A 22,200-nucleotide genomic window follows, 5' to 3' on the forward strand; every position below is an offset into this window, starting at 1 on the left:
CGGCCGCGCATGCGCACGGCGCCGGCCGGCACGCGGCCCGCGCCCCGCCCCCCGCCCGCAGCCCGCGCCCGCGCCCGCGCCCGCGCCCGCCACTCGAGAGGAGCCGCGCCGCGGTCGGCTGGCGCGGGCGGAGCGAGGGCGGCGCCGTCGGGCCGGCGGAGGGGCCCGCCGTGGACGCCGCACCTCTGCCGCCTCAGCCCCGCGCGAGCCGCCGCGCCGCTCGGAACATGGCCCTGGAGCAGCTCTGCCCGGCGCTCAAAGGTAAGCGCCCGCGCCCGACGCCTTTGTCTGGCGGCCCCGAGGGCGGAGGCTGCGCGGAGGCTGCGGCGGGCTGGACGCGCGGCCCGACCGCCGCCTCGCGCCCCCGGGGAATGGCGCGCTTCGCCTGGGAAAGTTGTGGGAGTCGGCGGAGCGAAGGCCGGTCCTCCCCGGCACGCAACAGCAAAAAGTAATTGCACGCAAACAATGACAGCCCCACCGAGACGCCGCGGAGCCGTCCCGGGGAGCCCCCGGCCCGCACCTGCGCTGGCGGGCGGCGGAGCGGGCCTCGCGGGCGGCCGGGCACCTGCTCGCCGCGGGCTCGGGCTCGAGGTTCTCGGGACCCGGGGCTCGGGCTCGGGCGCGAGATTCAGGGGCTCGGGCTCGGGCTCGGGGGCTCGGGGGCTCGGGCTCGGGCTCTCAGGCGCTCCGGCGGTGGCGGCCCCGCTTCGGCCGGCCCGGAGGAGCGCGGCGGCCCCACTGCGCCCAGCCGCTTCCCTTCCAGGGATGCGCCCCGCACTCCCGGAGGTCTCAGAAACCCTGCCGCTGGCGTTTAGTGTTCATTTGCGGTACGGGGAATTAAGAATGTCGGCTTGCCCAGTGCACCAAGCTCTGGAACACTATCCGGATTGCATTTTCCCAGGTGTTAGTTTACACAAAAATGTATATACATAATTTAGATTGTGATACAGAGTTGCTTCTGAAACTCGAATAAATCATTTCTCGGGGAACACTACCGCCACTCAATAAAAGCCCTTCTTTTCCCCTTCTGATTGAGTTTAAAATTTAATACCCGAATACTTGTGATGTTGGAAATACATTTTGAGAGAGAAGTGAAGGCATTGTATTAACATCGGTTTGCATAGCTTTTCACCGTATAATATTTGTACAGTGCCAGAGTCTGGCGTTTTTCTTATTCCATGTTAATAATTTTTCCAAATTTGTTTTACTAGAAAGTTAGCTTTAATTTTAATTGAACAAATTACACTTTTGACAAATTGATGTTTAATTGAACATTTAATATAAAACATTTAACTACCCAACTGTTATGCTTCTATTTTCAGCTTGTACTAAAGTAACCTAGGACTTTCTATTTGATGAATATCTCAGTCAGTCCCTAAATTCTTAGTGATTTATTATATTACAGTTAAAAACAACTTTGAAATTTTGTACTTATCTGTAATCTCCGATTTGTATAGTTATTCCTTGAAAATTAATATTTGTTTTACTCTTTCATACAACCATGTATCAGGATTTCTGATGGTACTGGTTAGCTGAATTTTTCTCCGTTGTGCTGATGATTGTGCACACACCTTTTAGGGTAATCAACATCATGGCAGTCAGTCTGAAAGTATCCTCTCCGTCCCCACTGGTACCAGGAAGAAATCACACTTAGCTCTTTACCTGCAGAACTTGACAAAACTGAGCTGGCTTGGGCAAGTCTCAGGAGCAGCTTCTCCAGTAGTGAAGGGGTTTGCAGCGTCTGTCTTTGCAGTTGGTACACACTGCCCTCTCTGGCCATCTCGAAGCATTTAGTTGTTGCACTTTTTTGGGGGGGTGTACTGGGGTTCCTGGAAACCCTTCTACCTCGGGGCTACACTCCCAGACCTATTTTATACATTTTTTTTTGGAAACAGGGTCTCTTAAGCCAGCGCAGCGATCCTCCTGTCTCCGCCTCCCAAGCGCTGGGATTACAAGCTTGTGCCACCACCCCAGCTTGTTACACCTTTTAGGAAAGGATTCTGTGGTGCTGGCAGAGCTACAGTGAAAACAATGTAGTATCTGGCTTTTCTTTTTTTAATGTTATTCAACTTACACTATTTTTACATGTTGTAGTATTTTTAAAGCTTCAGCTAAATTATTGTTGTTGCAGACTTACTAGCGAGAAAGAAATCTATTTTTAAGTCATCTGTAGTATATGCTTGTAAATATAGGAGATCCATCTAAAACATTTTTAAAAAATTTTTAACAAAAGTGGATCCTGGAAAGGAGTCTGGGGTGACTAAAAAACAAGAGTGAAGGGTGGACTTAGGTCTTACTACACATTCATTTATATTACTTGATTTTTTAAAAAACCAAAATGCAAGCCAGGCGTGTTGGTACATGCCTGTAATCCCATTTGGAAGGCCGAGATAGGTAATTACACATTCACCAATAGCCTCAGCAATGTAGGAAGACTGTTTCAAAACAAGCAAACAAAAAAAGTAACCAGGAGTTTGACTCCAAGGTAAAATGATCCGGGTTCAATCTCTAACATTCCCCCGCCCCCAGCGAAACCCAATACATATGATACCTATATTAAATTAATATTTTTTAAAGTTAACAATGGATTGATATTTCTCAATGGTAGTGTGTGTGTCCCAAATCATAATGATAGTCCTTGCTGGCATGGTGGTGCAGGTCTGTAATCCCAGTACTTGGGAGGCTGAGACAGTAGGATGAAAGTCTGGACTCTGGCGTCAGCAACTTAGCAAGACCCTCAGAAATTTAGTGAGACTTTATTTCAAAATAAAAAATAAAGTAGGGCTGAGGGTGTAACTTAGAGGTAGAATGCCTGGGTTCAGCCTTGTACAAAGAAAAAAACAAGTATACCTTAGTTAACATACAAGGTGTATTACATCAACATCAAAGAGGTTCTTACCTGAAATAGCTATTTAATATTTGCATAATTACAGATACAAAAGCCTTGTTTGGAATATTATGGTCTGTTTCCATTAAAACAGCTAAAATGAGTGTGTGAGATTTTAAATAAAAAGTAACATAAGTTTTTTCAAATGTCATTGATTCCTTTAGTCTTTTTACAGTGAGGACAAAAGAATAATTCTAGGTTTTTACAGCTTTTCATAGTCAGGCATGGTAGAATTTGTCTGTAATCTTAGGTCTTGAGAGGCTGAAACAAGAGGACGGTGGATTCAAAGCCAGACTCAGCAACTTAGACTCTGTTTCAAAATAAAAAATGTTCAAAAAATATAACCGGAGAGGTAGAATGTCTTTGGGCGTGGTGGTGCATGCTTGTAATCCCAGCATTCAGGAGGCTGAGACAGGAGGATCATGGTTGGAGGACAGCCTCAGCTACTACTCAGTGAGGCCCTTTGCAACTCAGACTCTGTTTCAAAATAAAAGAATAAAAAATAGGGCTGGGTGTGTAGCTTGGAGGTAGAATGCCCCGGGTTCCATCCCCAGTACACACACAAAAAGAATGTCTCTGGGTACAATTCCCAGTACCCAAAAAAAAAGAAAAAGAAAAAGAAAACCTTTCATGTACAGTATTATTAAAAATGAATAATACAAGCCAGATGTGGTGGCGCACACCTGTAATCCCAACATATGGGAGGCTGAGACAGGAGGATCTCGGTTCCAGGACAGCTGTAGCTACTTAGTGAGACCCTTTGCAACTCAGTGAGACCCTGTTTCAAAATATGGAATAAAAAATTAGGGCTGAGGGTGTAGCTTGGATGTAGAATGCCCCTAGGTTTCATCCCCTGTACTGCAAAAAAAAAAAAGAATAATACATTTTTTACTATTTATTACCACTCTAAGTCTTGCAGAATTTAAGTTAACCTTCTCATTAAGTCAGCTAAACACTCTAGTCCTATGAAAATATGACACATTTTTGAAAATACTGTAATTACAAACACATTTGTTCTTATCCTGTAGGAGCTCTAGCTTACTAGATACAGGAGAATCCTATTATATTCAGTGATATTTAAAACTGTATAAACTCATTAAATTTATGATATAGCAGCATAAATATTCCTTGTACTTAAAATTGTCTAAGACTGTATTAACTGAGTTCTTTTAGTCTTACACCTCATTAAAGAAAATGAACTAACTATGCAGAAATAAATGTAGTATTGAAAAGCTTACCCCTCTTTTTTTTTCTTTTTCTTGGTACTGGGGGTTGAACCCAGGAGCATTTTATCTCTAAACTACATCCTCTCCCAGGCCTTTTTTGTGTTTTATTTTGAAACAGGGTCTCACTAAATTGCTGAGGGCCTTGCTTATTTTCTGTGGTTGGCCTCGAACCTGCGATCCTTCTGTTTCAGCCTCCCAAATACTAGGATTATAGGCATGCAAAACTACCCCTTTAATAGTAAAGTTTAATTTATTTTGTGGTATGCAAGCGGGACATTCTACCTCCAAGTTGTAACCTCAGCCCTATTTATTTGTGGTCTGGGGCTAGAATCCAGGGGCCTTCTACCTCCGGGCTATACCCATAGGTCTGTTTTATTTCTTATTTGGAAATAGGGTCTAAGTTGCTGAGATCCTCACTAAGTTGCTGAGGCTGACCATGAGCCTCTGATCCTCCAGTCTCAGCCTGCCAATCCTGAGATTACAGGTATGTACCACCATGCCCAGCCTAAAAGTAAATTTTTATAACACAACCTTTTAAATTTAATTTAATTTAATTATTTTTTTGCAATTCTGAGGATGGACCCTAGGGACAGTCTACCTCCAAGCCACACACACTCCTCCCTGCCCTATTTTTTATTCTTTATTTTGAAACAGGGTCTCAGTGAGTTGCAAATGGACTCACTGAGTAGCTGAGGCTGTCTGCGAACTCCTGTCTCAGCTTCCTAAATGCTGGGATTACAAGCATGGGCCACCACACCTGGCTTACATCTGAAATTTTAAAACAGCCCAGATTCTGTTCTCTGAGGTACTACACATTCAGGGCAATCTCCTATCAGTTTTCGATTTATACTCCTGTAGAATATTATTGATGTTAAAAAAAAAAGTGTAGCCGGGTGTGGTGGCGCACGCTTGTAATCCCCGTGCTTGGCAGGCTGAGACAGGAGGATCGCGCAGGTTCGAAGTCAGCCGCGCACGCTGGCTTAGGAGACCCTGTTTCCAAATAAAAATGTAAAAATAGGTCTGGGAGTGTAGCTCAGAAGTAGAAGGGCTTCCAGGAACCTCAGTACCACCAAAATAAATAAATAAATAAATAAATAAATAAATAAATAAATAAATAAATAAATAAAAAGTGTCCCTGAGGCACTTTGAGATCCAGATTACTATGGTGTTTGAGTTGGAAAAAAGGATCCTAAGAAATGATCTAATCCAGGTGGTTCCAAACTTTCCTTAATAGCAATTCCTTCAAAGTCACTCTTATGAGGAAGTACTTCTAAACCAGCCTGGTACAGAGATCAACACCTATGATCCCCTTACTTGGGTGACTGAAAGGAGGATCACAGATTTGAGGCCAGCCTCAGCAATTACGGGAAATGCTCATCATCTTATCAGGGCCCTGTTTTTTACTTTATTTTAAAATTTTGAGGTACTGGGGATTGAATCCAGGGGCATTCTACCTCCAAGCTACACCCCCAGCCATTTTTTATAGTTTATTTGGAAACAGGGTCTCTTAAGCCAGCTGAGGCTGACTTCGAACCTGGTGATCCTCCTGTCTCAGCCTCCTAAGTGCAGGGATTACAAGCGTGCGCCACCACACCCAGCTTTTTATTCTTTATTTTGAAACAGGGTCTCACTAATTGTGAGAGCCTCACTAAGTAGCAGAGGCTAGCTGTGAACCTGCAATCCTACTGCCTCATTCTCCCAAGAACTGGGATTACAAGCGTGCGCCACCACACCCAGCTTTTTATTCTTTATTTTGAAACAGGGTCTCACTAATTGTGAGAGCCTCACTAAGTAGCAGAGGCTAGCTGTGAACCTGCAATCCTACTGCCTCATTCTCCCAAGAACTGGGATTACAAGTGTGTGCCACCATGTCCAGCTGGGACCTTGTTTCTAAATTTAAAAATTTTATGCAAAGGGCTGGGGGTATAAGCTCAGTGATAGAATGCCTCTGAGCTCAATCCCAAGTACCAAAGAAACAAGAACAATAGATAAGAGCAAGACTGCTGTGATTGGTGGGAAGCTTTGCTCTGTGTCACCTCCAACATCTTGAGTGGCCACTGAAAAACTGACACTTTTTAGTTTATTTGTTGCAGAGTATAGTATATAATCTGAAAGTTTTTTTTTTATCAAAATGACATTAATATGTATTGGTTTAAATTTGCCAATGTAAGACTAGAAATTACATTATAAGAACATATCAAGTATCTTTCAGATGTGACCTGATCATTTTAAAATTTGATGACAATTTCTGTGGATATTGAAGGAGGATTTTTTAAAACCAAATAGAGCTGTACAAAACTGCCATCTCACACTTTGACCAATAGAGTTTGTCACATCCTTTAGGAAATAGAAAACACTTCTGCTACAGAATTACTCTTTCTTAGAAAAGTGACTGGCAATATGATTAGCATACGTAGGCTGGAGTGATCCTAAGTTCACCATCCATCTTCTCAACTGATAAAGTAAGATTTTGATTAAATGTGGGCACTTTTTGTTATTTGGAACAGAGTTTATCAAAAACAGGTTCCTGCTGTGTCAAGTAGTGTATATGAACTCTAATTACATTTCATTTGACTATCATTATAGAAAATAGTAATGAACAGGGAGACAGGCTAGGTGGTTGTTACATTCTAACATCTTGTGTTAGCTTTAACAAACCTTATGTTTATCACTTAGATGGCAACAGTAGGAAAGCTAAGAAAAGGACATGTTTGATGATTAATAAAGGTAAATTGAGCCAGTTTGAGAAGAATTAGTCATGGCTGGGTATTGGAAGAAAGGGGTGGGGAATCTCAGTTCTTTTCTCATTTCTTGATTTATGCTCAAATAAAAAGGGTCATATATGTAGCTGTTGTTGTTTTCTTCTACCTCCGGGCTACACTCCCAGACCTATTTTATGTTTTTGAAACAGGGTCTCTTATGCCAGCATGGCTGGCTTCGAACCTGCGCGATCCTCCTTTCTCCGCCTCCCAAGCGCGGGGATTACAAGCGTGCGCCACCACGCCTGGCTTGTAGCTGTTGTTAAATTGGGGTCTATGCTTGTCAGGTAATACTCTTTGTACTATATGTATCATGTTAGTCACTCTGTATATTCATCTAATTTGGATGGCATGCTATATGGGACAATCTTCTAAGCACTGGCGGTGCATCAGTGGATCAGATGAAACAAGGTCTTTTTAGTAAGAAGAGATGACAATAAACAAGCCCTGCAAATACCAAGTAGCTTAATAATGAAAATGAAGCAAAATAGAGAAAAAGTAGAGTTTTATGTATAAATTAGGGAAGCCTCACAAGACCTGACAAGGAGAAACCAGCCATGCAAAGACAACATGGATTAGTCCTGAAGGCAAAAATTAACTTGATGTGCTGAACTAATGGGAAGGTCTATGTGGCCATAGATAGCAATCTGGAGGTCAGAGAAGTTAGGTGCCAGATCACATAGGGCTTCAGGAACCAGAGCTAAATTATGGATTTACCCTAAAATTAATGGAACTCCATTAGAAGATTTTATGAAGAGTCATGTGGTTTGATATGTGTATATAGAGGGGATGTACTGGAGATTGAGCCCAGGGCTATTCTACTTCCAAGCTATACTACCTCCCACCCAATTTTTATTTTTAAAAACAGGGTCTCCATAGATTGCTAGGAGTCTCACTACTTGCTGAGTCTGTTCTGAGATCCTTCTTTCTCAGCCTCCCAACTGGGATTTCATGTGTGCATCACTATTGCATAGCTATTTTATTTTCTTTTGTTTTATTTTGGTACTATGAATTGTACCCAGGGCATTCTATATCCAAGCTACAACCCCAGTTCTTTTTATTTTTTTGTTTGGAAACAAAGTATTTCTAAGTTGCTGAGGCTGGCTTTGAACCTGCGATCCTCCTGTCTCAGCCTCCCATCTACTGGGATTACAGGTGTGTTCTACCATGCTTGGTCTAATTTTCTTGATGCAAAAAGAGATCCGTGGCAGATAGTTGGCCTGCCCCATCCATATTGATCCTGATTAATAGCTATCATTAACTTGATGTGCTAAAGTAATGGGAAGGTCTGTGTGGCCATAGACAGCAATCAGAGGTCAGAGAGGTCAGGAGGAGGAGGAGAAGATAGATGGCCTTTCTGTTTCTTTTAGGAAAACTATAATTGTGCTATCACAGTGTTCCTCAAAGTGTGGTTTGAGATCCACTAGAGAATTTGTTAAAAATGCAGATTCTTAAACCCCACCCTAGACCTACCTACTATGCCAGAATTATCTGAAAGTTAATATACCCTGCCTCATTCATCTGTGATTTGATGAATCCTCAAGGTGATTATTGTTATGGTGCCCCCATTGGGCTTTGAAAGTGTAACGGTAGGAGATGTAGCTGCAGGTTCTTGTTCTGAGATATTTTAGAAAAAGAATAGCCCAAAGTTTTTTGCTATAAACTTAAGTAATTTTATTATTACAAAGACAAGCCCTAAATCCAAAGGGGAGGGTGTAGGGGAGTAACTTGAAATTGAGTTACTAAAGTTTTTGGATACAGAACAGTTCTGATAAAGATACATTATCCTTTATCTTGCTCAATCAGTAATCTTCTGATACTCTCTGGGGCAAGTCTTTTGATGTGGGGATTCACTATGTTACATCCTGTCTGACCAAAAGTCTTCTTCCAATAGATGTAAGCTCAAATTTTTTAAGCCCCCAAAAGGTGTTACTTGATTAGAAGTCAGGGATCTTTGGAAGGCTTGTGGCTTTATTTACTATGTAAACTTGTCTTTAAAATGCAAAGTCCCTGGGCTTCCTCTGTTGTTCTCCGTGGTGCCAGGAACTCCCTCAGGATTCCTTCTCTGAGTGCCTGCCTGTACCCAAGCTCTGACTTTCTAATACCAAAGCTATTTTCAAATATATTTTGAAGCCGTTTCCCAATACCAGCACAATTATGATACACATTAAAGTTTGAAAAACTCTGTCCCCATGATTCCATTTCCAAACCTGAGACTATTATTACTGGGTAGGATTTGTACATTTTTAATCCTTAGATATTGCCAGATTAACCTCCAAAAGATTGTACCAGTGTACAATCCAATGGCAGAATATGAATGTGTGTTTCAAATGGCCTAACACTAGTATGAACTTCAAGAAAAAATGAATCTCTGAGAATTTAGGCTAACTTGACCTAAAATTAAAATGGATCCTTGACCGGTTCACAGACAGCCTCAGCTACTTAGTGAGGCCCTTCGCAATTTAGTGAGACCTTGTTTCAAAATAAAGAATAGCTGGGCGTGGTGGCACAAGCCTGTAATCCCCACACTTGGGAGGCAGAGACAGGAGGATCACGCTGGTTTGAAGCCAGCCTTGCTGGTTTAAGAGACCCTGTTTCCAAATTAAAAAAAAAAAAAAAAGGAAAAATAGGTCTGGGAGTGTAGCCCAGAGGTAGAAGGGCTTCCAGGAATCCCAGTACCACCAAAAAAAAAAAAAAAAAAAAAAGAATAAAAAACAGGGCAAGGGGTGTAGCTTGGAGGTCAAATGTTCCATCCTCAGATCCATCCTCAGATCCACAAAAAACAAAACAAAACAAAATTGGATCCTTGATAGCCTTGATAGTAGCTATTTGCTAATCAGAGGTCATACATACATGTTCCTCAACGAGGTTATATACACATGTTTCTGAAAGAATCAAAGTTTTTCAGCTCTTTCCTTAGTGTGTTTCTGTTTCAAGTGCCAAGATAAAGAACCTCTAGAAAGTTCCATTTTGTCACCCAGGTGTGGCCAATGAGGTGTGATTTGCAGTCAAATTTAAATAACCAATAAGTACTGAGAAGTTTTTGTATACTAACATTATTTGTTTACCTAGTGGACTATACTGTGAACTTGGAAGGGAACTTTATATAGGCTGAGCCTCTCTCTATTCCTTCAGATCACATTTTGGTTTTGTACTGAAAAATGATTTTCCCCAGTTTGAAAACTGCTGGCTGAAATAAAGCCTCCCTTTTTGTCTTAAAAATCTTTCCTACTGAATTTTTGTTGACATTCCTTGGTGTCAGAAGCTGGATCCAAAGAAACATTCTCAGTTCTTCTTGTTACCTTCCTGGACTAACAAAGACCCCTTGGACTAGCAAGAACCCCTTGAGCTCAGCTGTTTCTCTGGTGGTGCCAGAGTATAATGGATCCAGACCTCTTGTGCTCCAGGGAGAGGTCTTAGAGATTGCATTTTGAGTTAGGAAGGCATTCTCTCATTTAGGTTACTGGGTACAAAGGTTATAAGTGAGAACTCTACAGTTGTTTTAAATTGAACAGGAAGGAACTTGGACTTTTTCATTAGATGAATGGAAAACGAGTAACCTAAGTTTTAAATCCTATGCTGACCAGACACTATTAACTTCTTTCATGAATAAAAATTATGGTTCAGAAAGATGTAATTTGTTAGGTCTCTGGACCTAGATAACCTAGGAGAATATCCAAAACTTGGCTGGCCAAAATAGGGTTCTTTTGAATTCTAGAATTTGTCATTTTATGTACTAAATTAGATAAAATACCAATTCTCAGGGGCATTCTTTAATTGATATTGCAAAACTTCTAAAGGAGCCAAATAACTTACTATGCTTCTATCAAAAAGAAAAATTCAAAATGAAATCTCAAATTCAAAAAATCAGAAAAAAAACTAGCACTTGAAATAGCAAAGCAAAACAACCAGTACTTCCTCAGCACATGCTGCCACCACTATTTCTCCTTGCCTGTCTTCTGTCCCTTCAACACCTCCTTTCTGCCCTTCATCCCTCACCCCTCCATCCTCTGTGAGCTCCCCTTTTCCTCTACTGACATCCCACTCTTTTCCTTGATCCTGATTGTTTGAGGTCTTTCTTGAATAGTGTCCTTTAAGGTTTCCATGCTCAGTGAACTAGATCAGAATGTGTAAGCCATTATCAGGGAGTTTCCAAACCCCAAAATCGATTCTTTTGAATTTGACAATCCATCAACCTAGATTTTCCTTTCCTTTTCTTTCTTTCTTTTTTCTTTTGACTAGGAATTGAATCCAGAGGCATTCTACCTTTAAGGTACACCCCCATCCCTTTTTATTTTTATTTTAAAACATGGTCTCACTAAATTGCTGAATCTGACTTTGAACCCGGTGGTCCTTCTGTCTAAACCTACCAAGAACTAGGATTATAGGTGTGTGCCACTGGGACCCTCGTATTTTCAGATCTGTACCAACTTATTCACATGATGCTTATGGGAAATATACTGGCTCAGGAGCTGCTAAGAGGGAAGCTTCCTTGAAATTTTTAAACTAGCTATAGTGGTCTAGGATTTGGTAAGGCACAAAAGCAGCAACTAGTTTACTAGAAGCTATTCCTTTAATCATTCTCCCAAAGCCATTCAGTGCTTAACCCAGAAGAAAGACAAGTTTTACTATGATTACTTTGCCAGATTTGAATAAACCCTTCAGCAAAACACAGAAATTAATTGCAATTAAACTGTTTAACTTGGTATTTGTGGCCCTCAGCACACTACTCAACTTGATATCTTTCAGGCAGCAAAATGTTCCCATGTAATAGCCTTATTAACCAACCAAGCTTGTGCTGTAGCCTATTCTCTAAAGGAAAGTTTTTCTTTCATCTCAGAGGGAAAACTGCAGTTCTGCCAGACCTCTGTTCAAATTTTTGGTCACTCCACAATCTGAATCTGTGTGTGTGTGTGTGTGTGTGTGTGTGTGTGTGTGTGTGTGTGTTACTGGGGGTGGAACCCAGTGGCTTTTCTACATCCAGGCTATACTCCCAGATGTATTTTATATTTTATTTGGAAACAGGGCCTCAATGAGTTGCTGGGAGCCTCACTAAGTTAGCTGAGGCTGGCTTTGAACCTGTGCAAGCCTCCTGTCTCAACCTCCCAAATGCTGAGATTACAAGCATGTGCCACCACACCTGGCCACAGTCTGAATCTTGACCCTACTTACCATTAAAGCATTTTTAGCTTTCTCCTCTTCTGTTCCACTATTTAGTGGTTCTCCAATGGATCTTCAAGGATATAAAGAACCAAATGACTTTAGCCCTCACTTTGGGAACCCAAATCACAACCTCCCTTTCCACTTCTTTATTCATGAATGGGAAAAGAAAGCCCTAGGAGTTTTAACATAACCCCCTCAAGGATAAAAAAAGACCAGCAGTTAGACCCAGTGACACAAGGATTGCCTCCCTGTCTGTAGGCAAGTTGCTACTGCCTTCATTTTCACTAAAGTCACTGAAAGATTGTCATGGGACCTTTTCTCACCATGTCCCTCACTTTGGAAGCTCTCACCATAACCCAATAGCTCTCTTTCTCCTAGCCACCTGACTGTGATATCTTTCCTCATCTCATTGTCACATGCTCAACCCTCCTTCCACTCCCAGTTAATGACATTTATCATGACTTTATTTCCTTAATTGATCAATTCCTCATCCCCTGACTAGATCTGCAAGAAACCCCTTGTCTAATACAGACTGACTGATTTATAATCAGGTATTATTTTAGAGGACCCAATGGTCACTACCAAGCTGGATAGTTGCTCTTGATGAGATTATAAAGTTGGGGCTCCATTCTTCAACAAGAGCATGCCTTCCAACTAAAGACAAGATTACCAACATTTGTATAGATAGTGATACATCTTTGGGGCTCAGATACTTAGCTGTGCTCTAAAAGAAGAGAGAAATTTTACTTTTTCAAGAGAACAAATAAACAAAGATAACAGCTGAGCATATCATGCATGCCCATAATCCAAATACTGGAAGGCTGAAACAGGAAGATTACAGATTTGAAGCCATTGTACAGTAATTTTGTAAGACCCTGTTTCAAAATAAGAATTGGAGAGTGTAGATCAGTGGTGGGGCATCCTTAGTTACCATCACCACTAAAGCAGCTTCTTCTCAGAGACTTGCATGTTACTGTCTCTAAAAGCTCTCCCATTTCTATCACCTCCTCAACCTCAGACTCATTACATGGACTTAAAAGGCCCAAGTCACTTCTCCTGTGACTATATGGGCAAAATGGAAAAAACAGGCCTGTTCATCTGATAGAGACATCTTTGGTGGCCCCAAATTGGTATTCTATTTCCTCAAACAGCATACAAAGAAAAGTTTTATCTTTTGTCCATGATTTGGCTTACTGGAATGCTGGCAAAATATGAGAAAAGCAATACTATTGGAATCCGTCATTCACTATTGCTCATCAAGTATTCCAACTTTGTAAAATGTGTTTCCAGTATAAACAGTGGCTGAGAAGCCATGTCATGCTTCTGTAGGTCATTTCCCCCTGCCAAATAATCCTTTTGCTCTGAAATCTGACAGCTAGGTTTTATTCAACTTACTACCTCACAAGCGTATGCACATGTGTCAGTCATCATTTACATATTTTCTCTTTGGGTTGAAGTTTCCCCCTTCCCCCAGGCCATAGTCATGGCATTTAGCTAAGACCTTATTAGAGGAAATTATATTAACCTAGAGTGTCCCCCCTCCTAGGAACTTTATAGGGTTGGAGAGATTCATTTTACAGGATAGGTCATTCAGATTGTGAAATCCTGGAAGAAGACATGACCAGAAATATGTTCCATTGCTTCTACCATTAGAGCCTAGCAGAGATTTTTTTATTCCCTTGAATACCCTGAATGCCTGACTACACTGTGTTAGAATACTTTCTTGCTGGGCAGAAAAGTTTCTGCTGTTGCATATTCCTAATGTTAAAATTGGACAGATAATTTTTTCTGGTACTGAGGATTGAACCTAGGGGCATTCTACCCCTGAACTATACCCCCAACCCTATTTTTTATTCTTTATTTTGAAACAGAGTCTCAAAGTTGCAGAGGGCCTCACTGTATCTGAGGTTGACCACAAATCTGTGATCCTTCTTTTTCAGCCTTCCAAGTACTGGTATTATAAGCCTGTGCTACCACACCCAACTTGGATAAATACTTCTAGCCAGGTTGAGTTGGAAACTTTAAGTCTTAAAATTGGCCAAATTCCAAAAGTGTCTCAAAGGGTTCTCATGACTGGCAAAACTTCCAGTTCTCAAATATTTTCAGCTAACTTCCCTCTGGACTGATTCCTCTTACCTTTTGCCTTAGAGTTTTTAATAGTTCTCCTTATATTAGGAATAAGCATTTGGCTTCTTTAAGATCACTTTAGCCTATTTCAACAGATGTCTTCCAGAGGCATCCACCAGAATAACATTGGAACCAACTTAACCTAAGAGTCTTCGATTCAGATCTAAGACTAACAGGTATCTAGGTGTTATTCATGAGCTAATGGCTCCAGGTGCTCAGTTGGTCACCATCTAACATCCAGGATCCCAATGCAGGACTGGGTGGATCTGTAGCAGGTAACCAGCCAATCCAGTACTATGATGAGACATAACTGTCCTTTTTTGGGGTATGTGTGGTACTGAGATTAAACCCATGAGCTTATATAAGCCATACCCCCAGCCTTGTTATATATTTTATTTTGAAACAGAGTCTAAGTTGCTAAGACTGGCCTGTACCTTTGATCCTCCTGTCTCAGGCTCCCAAGTATCAGGATTATAGGCATGTACCACCACACCCCACACCTAACAGTAAATAACCCTCTTAACAGATAATCAGCATCATCTTTGAAGAGGTTTGGATCAAAATGAGGAAATGTGAACTTTTAAAAATTTTTTTAAAAAAGCTATATATCTTCAAGATAGGTCCCAGGATGCTAACTTGATCTAAATTCATAATGAAGTCTGGTAGCCATTTGCTGGCCAGGAGTCTTGAATATACTTTGTTCCTGAAATAATCACAAACTAAACTTCTTGGCCCTTCCCCAGGCATGATTCTGTTTCAGATGCCAAAGTAAACAGCCTCTAGAAAGCCACATTTTACCACCCAGACTCAACCAATGAGCTGTGACATTCAATCAGATTTTATTAATCAGGATCAAGCAGTTTTTGCACATAGACATTCCCTGCTTATATAGTGGACTGGAGTGGAAACCTTGGCAGGAATTTTCATTATACAAGCCAGTCTCTCTTTTTTATTTCAGGTCACATTTTCTATTTGTACCTTTGGCCAAGTCTTCCCTGTTTACAAACTGCTTGTTAAAGTGTTGTCCATTTTGGTCTTAAAACCTTTGCTAATGAATTTATGTATATGTATGTATGTATGTTTTTTATTGGTGTGTTGTAGTCATATATCTCTAATGAGGTACAAGATGATAGAGGAATACATGCACACATCACTCATTAAACCCTTCCCCAATTTCCACACCATATCCTCCCCCTTTTCTTTTTAATTGAATTTATTTTAACACAAATCTCTTTTAAATATTAAGGCTAGATATCTTTAGTTTTGGCAAATATTTCTGATGGTATAATTTTCCTCTAGTTATTTGTATATGTAAAATGTTTATTATATAAACAAAATATGTAAAAACATTTTTGTTTCTATCTTTAGTAAATGAAGGTCCTCTTGACCCAAAAGTGTGTACATAATTCACCTTCTTTCCAACCCCAAATTTGTCAATTATTTTAGTGTTTAGACTGAGGAAGGGCTCTATTTTTCTCAAATAATTAACACATTGTTCTAGAAACATTTATTAAATCTTCTCACCAAGGTTTCAAATATATCATCAGAAATACTTATATATGTCTGTTTCTGAGTTCCTTTATTTTCTTATCTATAAGTTACTGGAGAGTACGGACCTATTCTTGGTTCACTAACCTTAGGAACTGGCTGATTCATATGTTTATTAAAGATGATCTGTTTCTTTCAATACCATTGGTACCCTTTTTTGTACGTGTGTGTTACGGATTGAATGCAAGAGTCTTCTACCACCAATTTATACCCCCAGCCTCATTTTATTTTTTGTTTGTTTTGCAGATCTGGAGATTAAAATCAGACATTTTGCCTCCAAACTTACCCCAACCCTATTTTTCATTTTCTATATTGAAACTGGGCCTAAGTAGCTGAGGCTGGCCTTAAACCTGTGATCCTCCTGTCACAGCCTCTCAAATACTGTTATTTATAGGTATGCACCACCATACCAAGTTTTTGTTGCTATCTTTTAAAAATTACTTTAACTTTATAAGTATATATTATTTTTGTCCTAGTTTTGTGTATTTTATGTTATTTCTAAGTTTTCCTTGGCTAATATAAAAAAGTCTTTAAGGTGACCATCAAAAACACTTTAAATAAAATCCATTACTCTCATTAAAATATTAAAGATACAGTTTATTGGAAATAATTATTACATTTACTACATTGTTTTCCTATGCAGAAACATGTTAATTCTCAATTTTTTCTATTTTCTTTAGTCTTATTTTTATTATTTTGGATTTGATTTTTTAATTTTTTATTGGTGCATTATATTCATACATCATATTTGGGTAAAAAACTTGTGTGTACATACATGTTTACATCACTGATGTAACCCCTCCCTAATTCCCACCCCATTCCCTCCCCATCCCTCCTTCCCTTGCTTGGCTTAGTGGTTGACTTTGATATGTTTAAGTACATTGTGTGTTTTAGAGATTATCCTTCTTCCCCCCTCCTTTCTCCTCCTTTAGGTTGCCTTGTTTGCTCCTCTATAGGATTTCCTTTTTCATCTAGAGTTCCTCCTATGACCCATTTCTCCTTAGCTCTCATATATTAGGGAAAGCATCTGGTTTCTTATTTTTTGTGACTGACTAATCTCACATAGCATAATGTTCTCCAGTTCCATCCATTTCCCTGAAAATGATGTCATTGAGTTTTGTTTTTTTTTTGATGGCTGAGTAGAATTCCACTGTGTACATATCCCACAGTTTTGTAATCCATTCGTCTGTTGATGGACATCTTGGCTGGTTCCATAGTTTGGCTATGGTGAATTGTGCAGCTATGAACATAGATACACATGCATTAGTTTGGTAGTTTGGTTTCTTTTCTTTTGGGTAGATACCCCAAAGTTGTATTGCTGGATCAAATGGTAGGTTTGTTCCCATTCTTCTGAGGATTCTCCATACTGTTTTCTAAAGTGATTGCACTAATTTGCAATCCCACCAACAATGTTTTAAAGTTCCCACTTCTCCACATTCTTGGCAGCATCTGTTGTTGTTTGTGTTTTGAATTATTGCCATTCTAGTTGGAGTTAGGTGAAATCTCAGGGTAGCTTTGATTTGCATCTCTCTGATTGCCAGTGATGTTGAGCATTTTTTCATGAATTTATTGGCCATTTGAATTTCTTCTTTCATGAAGTCTCTATTTAGTTCACTTGCCCATTTTATGATTGTATGCTTTGTTTTCTTAGTGTTGAGTTTCTTGAGTTCTCTGTATATTCTAGATATTAGTCCTCTATTGGAGGTATAGGTGGCGAAAATCTTCTCCCATTCTGTTGGCTCTCAGTTGAGGTTCTTGACAGTTTCCTTTGCTGAACGGAAGCTCTTCAGTTACATGCAATCCCATATGTTGATTCTCTTTTTAATTTATTTTGCCTTTGGGGTCTTGTTGAGAAAGTATTAATCTGTGCCTATTTGTTGCAGTGTTAGACCTATGCCCTCTTCAAGGAGCTTCAAGATCTCCGGTTTGATTTCCAAGTCTTTGATCCATCTTGAATTGACTCTTGTACAGGGTGAGAAAGAGGTATTAATTTCCAATTTTCAGGCTGGATGTGGTGCCGCACGCTTGTAATCCCGCTCTTGGGAGGCAGAGACAGGAGGATCGCGCAGGTTCGAAGCCAGTGTGCTGGCTTAAGAGACCCTGTTTCCAAATAAAAAAGTATAAACAATAAGTCTGGGAGTGTAGCCCGGAGGTAAAAGGGTATCCAGGAACCCCAGTACCACCAAAAAAAAAAAAAAAAAAAAATTCCAATTTTCTGCATATGGTTAATTAATTTTGCCAACACTATTTGTTAAACAGGCTTTTTTCCAGTGTGTGTGTTTTGCCCCTTTGTCAAAAATCAATTGGCTGAAAGTGTGTGGACTTGTTTCTGGGTCTTGTGTTCCATTGGTCTATGTATCTGTTTTTATACCAGTATCATGCTGTTTTTATTGCAATGGCTTTGTAGTATAAAGTCAGGTATTGTGTTTCCTCCTGCATGATTTTTGTTGCTGAGAAATACTTTGGCTATTCTGGGCTTTTTGTTATTCCAGATAAATTTAAGGACTGATTTTTCTGTGTCTGTGAGGAATGATCTTGGTAGTTTAATGAGCATTGCGTTAAATCTATAGATCACTTTTGGAAGGATGGCCATTTTAATGATATTTATTCTGCCAATCCATGAACATGGAAGAACCTTCCATCTTCTAAGATCTTCTATTTTTTCAATATATTATAATTTTTTTGTAGAGATCTTTTACCTCCTTCGTTAAGTTTATTCCTAAGTATTTTATTTTTTGTGGGAGATCCTGGGTGGAAGTGTTTTTTGAATTTCTTTTTCAGTGGATTTATGGTTGGTGCACAGGAAAGCTTCTGATTTTTTAAGATTGATTTTGTATCCAGATACTTTGCTGAATTTGTTGATCAGTTCTATAAGCCTTTTGTTTGAGTTTGTTGGGTTTTCTATAAATATAGTATCATGTCATCTGCAAATAGTGAAAGTTTGAGTTTTTCTTTTCCCATTTGTACTCCTTTGATTTCCTTTTCTTGCCTTATTGCTCTGGCTAGAGTAGCTGGTACTATATTGAAGAGAAGTGGTGATAATGGACATCCTTGTCTCGTTCCTGTTTTTAGGGGGAATTCTTGAAGTTTTTCCCCATTTAATATGATGTTGGCAGTGGGCTTATTGTAGATTGACTTTATGATGTTTAGGTATGTTCCTTCTATTCCAATTCTCTGCAGTGTTTTTTTTTTTTTCATCAGAAATGGATGTTGGATTTTATCAAATGGTTTTTCAGCATCTATTAAAATGATCATGTGATTTTTGTCCTTCATTCTGTTTACATGGTGAATTACATGGATTGATTTTCGTATGTTGAACCAGCCTTGCATCCCTGAGATGAACCCTACCTGGTCATGGTGTGTGATTTTCTTGATGTGGTTTTGAATGCGTGTTGCTAATATTTTGTTTAATAGTTTTGCATTCAAATTCATCAGAGATGTAGATCTGCAGTTTTCCTTTCTTGAACTGTCTTTATTCGATTAGTGATGTTGGCTTCATAGAATGTATTTGGGAGAGTCCCGATTTTTTTCTATTTCACGAAATAGTTTGAGGAGTATTGGGGTTAGCTCTTCTATAAAGGTTTTATAGAATTCACTTGGGAAACCCTCTGGTCGTGGGCTTTTCCTTGATGGTAAGCTCTTTATTGCTGTTTCAATCTCTTTGATTGTTATCGGTTGGTTTAAGTGTTCTATATCTTCTTGACTTAGTTTAGGAAGGTTGTATTTATCTAGGAAGTAGTCAATTTCCTCCAGATTTTCCATTTTGTTGGAGTATAGTTTTTAAAGTAGTTTCTGATAATCCTCTGGATTTCTACACTGTCAGTAGTAATGTCTTCTTTTTCATCTCTTAGCTTCATAATTTGGGTTGATTCTCTATTTTTTTAAGTTAGTTTGGCTAGTGGTTTATCTATCTTGTTAATTTTTTCAACAAACCAGCTTTTGGTTTTGTTGATTTTCTGTATTTTTTATTCTCTATTTCATTAATTTCTGCTCTAATTTTAATAATTTTCTGTCTTCGGGGTTCAATTGTTCTTGCTTTTCAAGGGCTTTGAGGTGTGTCGTTAGGTTATTTATTTGAAGATTTTTTGTTTTTCTTATGTGAGCACTCAGTGCTATAAATTTTCCTCTTAATACTGCCTTCAAAGTGTCCCAGAGGTTTTGATATGTTGTATCTTTATTTTCATTTCTTTTTAGATATTTCTTGATTTTACCTCTTACAGCTTCTATGACCCATTCATTTAGAAGTGTAGTGTTCAGTCTCCATATGTTTATGTTGTTTCTCTGGGTCTTTTTATAGTTGATTTCTAGTTTCATTCCATTATGGTCAGAAATGACACAGGGAAGTATGTAACATTTTTAAAATTTGCTAGTGCTCACCAGGCATGGTGGCGCACACTTGTAATCCTCGTGCTTGGGAGGCAGAGACAGGAGTATCATGCAGGTTCAAAGCCAGCCGCTTGCTCTGGCTTAAAAGACCCTGTTTCCAAATAAAAATATAAAAATAGATCTGGGAGTGTAGCCCTGAGGTAGAAGGGCTTGCAGGAACCCCACGATCCCTTTGCTTTCACCTTCTTTTTCTTCCTATATTCCAATTATTCTTAGGTTAGCTCTTTTAAAATGGGCCCATATTTCTTCAATGTCAAATTCCTGGTGTCAGATTTTTTTTTTTCCTTTTTGGAGTGATCATCTTCTAGGAGCAAGAATCTATTCTCCATGCTGTCTAATTGATTGTTTATACTTTGAATTGAGGCATTTACTTCAATGATTGTATCCTTTATCTCTTTTAGACTCTGAATTCTTTTCAAAAGTCCTGTATTATTTCTAGTTATTTACCTGATTTGAACTTATAGAGATCTCTGAATTTCTGTGTTATCAGGTTCAGATGTTGTGGTGTTGTGCACATTCATTGCTCCATTGTTATTCCCTTTTCCCACGATTTCAGAAGTTTGTACCTTCTCTGGGTTCTTCCCTGGGTCACTACGACTTCACTTAGGGTGCTCTGGATCTCATGTCTGTGGTAATCTCAGTCACCACTACTCCTTTCCTGGGTTGTATTGCAAAGTCTCAGACCCAGGGAGTTAATCGAGGCTGCGTGAGACCATTGGGGTGCCAGGCTGGGTGTTTTCCCATTGGGAGCTGCGACTAGTGTGTGGTATATCTGCCACCGCTACTCCTTCACTGGGTTGGACTGCAAAATCTCAGACCAAGGGAGATTATCAAAGCTGTGCACATCCCTGAGGGTGCATTACTGAGATTTCTCCTTTTGGGGCCGCAATTTGACTCACAGTTGTTGAGTGCGCTGATCTTCAGCTGTCCTGGACTAGGTGAACTCACTGCCGCTGGCAATATGGCATCACTGCCATGTCCTTGGCCGTGAGGCTGGTGTATTTCTTTTGTGGTTTTGAGCTCCACTCCGAGTCCCTGGAGGGCATGCTGAGCCCAGCCCCTGGGAGCTTTAGACAGTCCTTGCACTGAAAAATCTGAATTACACCCAGTTGTTCCGCAGCTGCTTACTTCAGCTCCCTGTCCACCCCTCCTCTCTGGAGCCTGGTGGGTTGTTGAGTGTGCTGATCTGGAGCCGTCCTGTGAACTCTCCACCGCTGCCAGCAGTATAACACTGCTGCCGAGTCCTCGGCAGTGAGGCCGGTGTCTAGTCTTCCTTTTCTTAATGCATATAATACTTTTCCAGATAATTCTCTTGAAATTACTTGATTTTAAATACTACTTATAAATAATAATGCTTTCATCTTTGCAGTACTTATTGCAGTTGTTAGAGTTGTCACTATTACATAACAGTAAAAGAATAAAAGTGACATTGATATTTTTACAGTGGAAAGTATAGTCTTTAACCCATTTTTCCACATCATCCTGGATTAAAAAATTTTTATTGATGTGGAACACCAATAAAAAATATGATGCCAGGCGTGGTGGTGCACACTTGTAATCCCTGTGCTTGGGAGGCTGAGACAGGATGAACGCACAGGTTCGAAGCCAGCCTGTCTGGCCTAAGAGACCCTGTTTTCAAATAAAAATATAAAATAGGTCTGGGAGTATAGCCCGGATGGTAGAAGGCCCCTGGGTTCCATCCCCAGTATCACCAAAGGGAAAAAGAAAAAGAAAAAAAGCCCATTAAATATAAATATAATGTAGATGTGTATATAATAAGACTAATCATACAGTATATTAATTATAGCACTAATTAACATGGTAATGTATAAGCTTGAGATTATGGTTTTCAAACTATTTTAATGCACCTGTTTAACTGCATTGGAATATTCACAGTTGAAAACTTGGGACTTAATGGATTAAACTCAAAGGACTAGAGACAAGAGTCTCAGAATTCAAAGGACAATGATACTGGGTAAAAAGAGTTAAATAAAAAGTAGTTTAATGCTGAAGGTGGTGGTGCACGCTTGTAATTCTAGCACTTGGGAAGCTGAGACAGGAGGATTGCACAGGTTCGAAGCCAGCCTCAGCTACTTAGGCTCTC

The 22,200-nt window shown here is 39.9% G+C and overlaps 1 protein-coding gene across 2 annotated transcripts in view; it reads left to right on the forward strand.

The window, feature by feature from the left end:
* Positions 1-227: 227 nt before the first annotated feature.
* Positions 228-22,200, forward strand: part of NETO2 (neuropilin and tolloid like 2) — a gene marked incomplete at both ends in the record, with an annotated part of 96,766 nt that continues 74,793 nt past the window's right edge. For both annotated transcript variants that reach the window (XM_080702066.1, XM_080702067.1), the window contains one exon: positions 228-261. In XM_080702066.1, coding sequence (XP_080558192.1) covers positions 228-261 — 34 coding nt within the window. The remainder of the gene's footprint in view (positions 262-22,200) is intronic.

Source organism: Muscardinus avellanarius (genome assembly GCF_963383645.1).
Source record: "Muscardinus avellanarius genome assembly, chromosome: 10".
Taxonomy (NCBI): domain Eukaryota; kingdom Metazoa; phylum Chordata; class Mammalia; order Rodentia; family Gliridae; genus Muscardinus; species Muscardinus avellanarius.